The 6,200-nt window shown below is 48.5% G+C and overlaps 1 protein-coding gene across 1 annotated transcript; it reads left to right on the top strand.

Moving 5' to 3' along the window:
* Positions 1–379: 379 nt before the first annotated feature.
* LOC147182031 (protocadherin-8-like) lies at positions 380–5,362 on the top strand. Its single transcript, XM_086067079.1, has 3 exons — positions 380–3,008; positions 3,107–3,332; positions 4,360–5,362. Exons 1-3 carry the CDS (start codon positions 579–581, stop codon positions 4,710–4,712), a joined length of 3,009 nt encoding a protein of 1,002 aa, XP_085923205.1. The 5' UTR covers positions 380–578; the 3' UTR covers positions 4,713–5,362.
* Positions 5,363–6,200: the final 838 nt, after the last annotated feature.

Genomic DNA, 6,200 nt, shown 5'->3' with positions numbered 1-6,200 from the left:
ATGGATGGCATCCTCCTTATTCAAATGTTTTGTCCTCTAGCTCGGGGACACTGCGCCTCTCTGCACCCCAGACTCATTTAACAGCCCGGGGAACATAAACAAGCGATGGAAACTATAGCACATACTAAATCACATCGTGAATTTAGCCCACATATTGGATGCCAAGCTTTTCGACAGTCTAGGAATCTCTTTATAGGGTTTAGGGGTCTTTCAGAAGTTGCCACCCCCACCCCCTGCACCCCCTGCACCCGTCCCTCTTGCCTTCCCTCTCAACCACCCCCCCCCCCCTCCCTTCCCCATCGTAGCCCGGATTGGCCACAGTGAGGCTCATTTGCATGCCTGCCCGTATAAACCCTTTTGCAGAGACTGCAGCTCTCTTTGCGCTGAGAGCTGCACACCTACAGTGGAGAGAGGGGAAAAAAAGAGAAAGAGAGAGGAACGCATCCAGGACGCACAGACAGACACATGGAACATTGATCAATTTTGATTTAACTGTGAAGGTGTTTTGCGGGACTTCAAAAAATCTCAATACTAAATTGGACTCTGAAATATTGCTGACTTTAATTTGAGGGGCAAAAATGAGGGAAACAAGGTGGCTGCTGCTGTTAGCCTCTTTGACAAGCCTGGCAGCTGTCACAAAAGCAAAGACAGTGAAGTATCAGACCTTCGAGGAAGATGCCCCGGGCACAGTGATCGGTAACTTGGCCAAGGACATTTCTGCCGCCTCCGCGTATTCCTCCGCAGGCTCCCGTTCCAGTTTCAGGATGATGAAACAGTTCAACTCCTCTTTTATCCGTCTGAGGGAGAGCGACGGCCAGCTGAGCATCGGGGAGAGGATAGACAGGGAGCGCATCTGCAAACACACCCTGCAATGCCTCATCTCTTTCGACGTGGTAAGTTTCTCCAAAGAGCAGTTCAAGCTCATCCACGTCGAGGTGGAGGTCAAGGACATCAACGACAACTCCCCGGTGTTCCCTCGCAAAGAGTCAACTATGGACATCTCTGAAAACACCGCCGTGGGGACGCGCATCCCTCTGGACTTTGCCGTGGATGAGGACGTTGGGGTGAACTACATTCAAAGCTATCAGATCTCAGTCAACAGCCACTTTTCCATCGACGTGCTGAGCAGGGCTGATGGGGTAAAATATGCAGAGCTGGTGCTTATGAAAGAGCTGGACCGGGAGACACAGGCCTCTTACGCACTGGAACTGGCCGCTATGGACGGCGGGAACCCGTCCCGCTCCGGAACCACGCGCGTCAACATCAAGGTGAAAGATTACAATGACAATAGCCCCGTTTTTGACCGGAACAGCTTCTCTGTGGACTTGCCAGAAGATGCCCCAGTGGGCACCCTGCTGCTGGACCTGAATGCAGAGGACCCGGATGAAGGGCTGAATGGCGAGGTGGTGTACGGCTTCGGGAACCAAGTGCCCTTAGAGATCCGCCAACTCTTCAAAGTGAACAGAAAAAGCGGCAGGCTCACCCTGGAAAGCCCTATCGACTTTGAAAGTAAGAACACGTACGAGTTTGACGTCCAGGCCGCCGACTTGGGTCCGAACCCCAGCCCGGCCATATGCAAAATCGTCGTTCAGGTGCAAGACGTTAACGACAACGCGCCGGAGATCTCCATCACGCCAATGACATCCATCACTGCGGGAATCGCCTACATCACCGAGGCGGCGACCAGGGAGAGTTTTGTGGCTCTGGTCAGTACCTCGGACAGAGATTCCGGAGCCAACGGGCAAGTGCACTGCACCCTCTATGGACACGATCACTTCAGACTGCAGCAAGCCTACGAAGACAGCTTCATGATTGTGAGTACAAGCCCATTAGACCGTGAGAAGATCCCCGAATATAACCTCACGGTGGTGGCCGAGGATCTGGGCTCTCCTCCCTTCAGGACCATCACACAGTACACCATCCGGCTTACGGACGAGAACGATAATGCCCCAGTGTTCAGTAAGCCCGTGTACGAGGTGTCCGTAGTTGAGAACAATGCGCCTGGTGCGTACGTCACCACGGTGGTGGCGCGGGACATGGACATGGGGCCAAACGGAAAGGTCACCTACAAGCTAGCAGACAGTTATTTCATGGGCTCCCCTATTTCCACATTTGTGTCACTGGACCCCGCCAGTGGGTCTCTTTACGCGCTACGGAGCTTCAACTACGAGGTGATGAAGCAACTGGACCTCCGAATCACAGCCAGCGATGGCGCCTCCCCATCCCTGTCTGGAAGCGCCACTGTTTTCCTGAGGGTCGTGGACCAGAACGACAACGCACCGACCATCACCCACCCGGTGCTCAGCAACGGCTCAGCTGAGGTCCTCCTGCCCCGGGACGCACCGAGCGGCTACGTCATCACGCGGGTGGAGGCCCAGGATGCGGACGAAGGCGTCAACTCGGAGCTTTCCTTCGGGCTGGCCACCGGCGAACCCTCCGTGTTCTCCGTCAACAAAGTCACGGGGGACATCTACCTGAATCGGGTGCTTAGCCATGACGTGGACGACACCTTGAGCGTCACTGTGACGGTGAGCGACAATGGCAGGCCGGCGCTCACCTCCACCGCCACACTGCACTTCCTCATCATCGCTGGCTCCCCGCCGAGCGACCGCACCGTGTACCAGGCGGGCGGCGGGGGAGAGGTGTCTGCGCAGTGGGACCTGTCCGTGGTCATCATCGTCGTCTTGGCGGGGAGCTGCACCCTCCTGCTGCTCGCCATCATCCTCATCGCCACCACCTGCAAACGCCACAGGGGGGACAAGAGCGGCGAGGACAGCGACTCCTACGGGGAGAAGGGAACGCTGGAGATGGGTCGGAACCACGTGGCTGGAAACCCGCTGCTCCCCATGCACGCGGCTGCGGGGGAAGCCGGCTTTGAGGGACACTCGTACAGCAGCCAGCCGCACGCCGGGGGCAGCGACATGTGCTCGGCCTCAGAGGACGGCAGCGAGGTCCCCTGCGTTTACGACTCTGACACAAACAGCAAACCAAGAGTAAATAAACACGAGGTGAGTTTGCCTTTTAGAATCAATTGATCTTTCTTGGGTTTTAAACTGTTCTTCGGATATGAGTGTGAAGGGTTGTGTCTTTTCTGTTTCATTTGCAGGGTTACTCAACATTGCCAGGCTACGGGAACGGAAAGGAAGCTGTCAGGCCAATCACCATCTGGAAGGGGAACTCTTACACCACCATCTCTGCCAGGGACCCCGCCTTCAGTGGCAAAGACAGCGGAAAGGGGGACAGTGACTTCAATGACAGTGACAGTGACGTGAGCGGAGACACTGGCTTGAAGAAAGATGGCGCATCTGTTCCCCCAATGGGTGGCCAAAATGGTAAGAAGGGGCGGGAAATGGGGCAAATTCGAGTTCAAGGTTCAACGTTTCTCTTTGTCTCCCAAAGGAGACGTTTGTCTCAGCTGCATGCATGAAAACAAACGGACATCGGTATCACATATAGTACAATACATTTTGTCAATCCCATCCTCATTGGTTGTTCATGTTGATTAGTTTAATTGACCAAAAACGTGAATTACGGGTAGGCAACTGATTCGCTGTGGCGACCCCTGAAGGGAAAAGCCGAAAGGAAAAGAAGAAGATTTTCATATTTCAAAGGGAAGTCAACCAAGTTCTTTACAATAGTTGTATGTTCCTCCAATATTGCGTTTGTAAGCAACAAAATCCACCTGATTTTATCCATCTCAGGCGGCGGCCATTTTGCCACTTGCAACGACCAATCACAGCTTCAGAAAACAGGTGAGCCGTGATTGGTCGTAACCTGAGCACGTGATGAACTCTGATGACATTTTCAGTCGACTTCAAGTGGCAAAATGGCGGCCCCCTAAAATAGATAAAAACAAGTGGATTTTTCTGCTTAACTCATATTCCACAAACTTTATACTAACACTGTGTTTAGACTAGTGGGACTACATAGAACATATTATTGTAAAGAACATTTTTAGTGGACTTCTTCTATAAAGCTACTGAACGCAGAAAATTCCATTTTGAATCACTACTGCCACCTGTGGCTGAATAATGAAACTGCATTTTCCCTTCTTCACATACACAATGCGCACATGACATCACATCTGCAGACTGAGGGCGGGAAATTCAAATCTGAATCCTGCCTGAAGACTATTGGCCAGACGCTTCTTGCAGTCGTTCCCATTATGAACAGCTAATGTGTTAATCTACTAATTAATGTGTTAGTCATAAATGGTCAAATAAAAAGACTATTGTAAAGATATTTTTGGGTAAATTGTTACAAAGTGCAGCTTTAAGCTAACTGTTGTCTGACTTGATGGCATTATCAGAATTTGTATTAAAATCTAAATCCTGTCTTCTTTTTTTTTTTGTCTTGTAGCATTGTGGGCTTGCACCAGTGAGTGTAAGGTTCTGGGTCATTCGGATCGCTGTTGGAGCCCCTCAGCAGTGAGAGCCAACGCAGCCCCCTCACCCGCCCCGACCATCTCCTCCTTCAGCAACCACTCCAAGACAGCCTCCTTGCCTCGGGACCCTCACCGCAGGGACAACTACCAAGCGCACATCCCCAAAACCGTGGGCCTGCAGAGCGTGTATGAGAAGGTGCTGGACAGGGAGTACGACTATGTCATGATCACTCCCACGAGGCCTGTGAGGGTCCAGGAGGTGTGCAGCGATGTAACGATCCCCGTGTACACGTCCAGTCCGACACACTGTAACAACAATGACGCCTGAAGAAACTGTGCACATCTGCTCTCACAAAATTATATTATCTTTCCAAAATATTTAATTTATGTTCCCCTGACAATGAGAAGTGTAAAAAAAAAATATGTGTGGGCTTATATCCTAATGTTTGTGCATCTTTGTTTAATGTAAAAACAAAAAACAAAAAAGAACAATTCAATCACTTTCAGATTTTCTTCTTTAACATGAACTGTATTATATGCAAGTTTTGTACATACAGAGGTTTTATTTTTGATAAAAGCCATAATTAAGCGGACATGTGTAAATACAGATCTTTAAGCATGCTTCTATTTAAACTGTCCGACTACTGTTTGGCTGGAGGACTCCAACATTATGAATCAAATTGATGATGACGTATGAAATGGTCTGAATGTAATATTAAGTACTTGTACAGATTTTGTATTATCACAACGTTGTGACAGAAAATAAACTTTGAGATACTGCACTAAAAATGTGATTTAATGTCATTAGTCAACATTTTAGGAGCACTGCGAAGAAATACACACAACGGCCTAGAGGTGTCGCTGTTATTGCAGTTACAAGACTGACGTCCTTGCGTCACACTGAAGGTCACTTTAGTTGTGTGTGCGTGTGTGTTAATAAAATGATACGTTGGTACCAATAAATCACTGTCGCATCCATAACGAGCAAAACACTTGATTGATTTGCCATTTTGAATCACCTCATGAATTAAATTAGACACCGGTTGTGGCCATATGAATGAATCACAACCCAATGAAATACAATCCAGTCATCTACTCTTCAAAAATGTTCACTTTAAAGGGCAACAGTGATTATTTGGGTCTTGTGTCTCTAATTAATCCATTATTATGTTTCGGACCGTACACGTCTACACCCAGATAGATAGGTTTACTGGCAAATAAAGACTGAACTCAAACACTCAACACTTATTTAGAGGTAAATGGACGAAGGAGAAAAATGTGTGGGATAAATGTTGACTTAAATTGGATGGATAATTACTGAGTAGACTTTGGTCTGCCCACATATATAGTGGGATGTTATGATGCGGAATTGTGAACCAACACTAGGGAAAAAAATAGCCCTGTAAGTTACATAAGCATCTTAAAAAGGTCTAACATAGGTGGGACTAGAATAAGTTACATACAGAGGTGGAGTTTAGGGAGCGGGAAAAGGATACCAACCCTAACCTGGAAATAGCCAGATTGATATTGTGAATCACTCAAGGGAGTTCTCCACAATATCAATCTGGGACCGCTCCAATATGATCCTCTACAATTCTTCAAGAAGATTGGGCAATGCCTAACTTGTGCACATGCATGGATCAAACATTTGTTTTGACCAATGGCGGCAACGGATAAAAATGATGAGGGCCAGTTGTTGAGTGACGCATCTGGCCCAGAAATCAATTTACAACTCTGGGCCATGTATGTATAGCCAGTCTTGTCCCACCCTTAAATGCAGTTTCAGATTATTATTTTTCCCTACACAGTAATAAAA

The sequence above is a fragment of the Leptonotus elevatus genome, chromosome 1 (assembly GCF_054856555.1).
Source record: "Leptonotus elevatus isolate MCC_2025b chromosome 1, RoL_Lele_1.0, whole genome shotgun sequence".
Lineage (NCBI taxonomy): Eukaryota > Metazoa > Chordata > Actinopteri > Syngnathiformes > Syngnathidae > Leptonotus > Leptonotus elevatus.
This window is presented reverse-complemented; position numbering and strand designations above follow the sequence as displayed.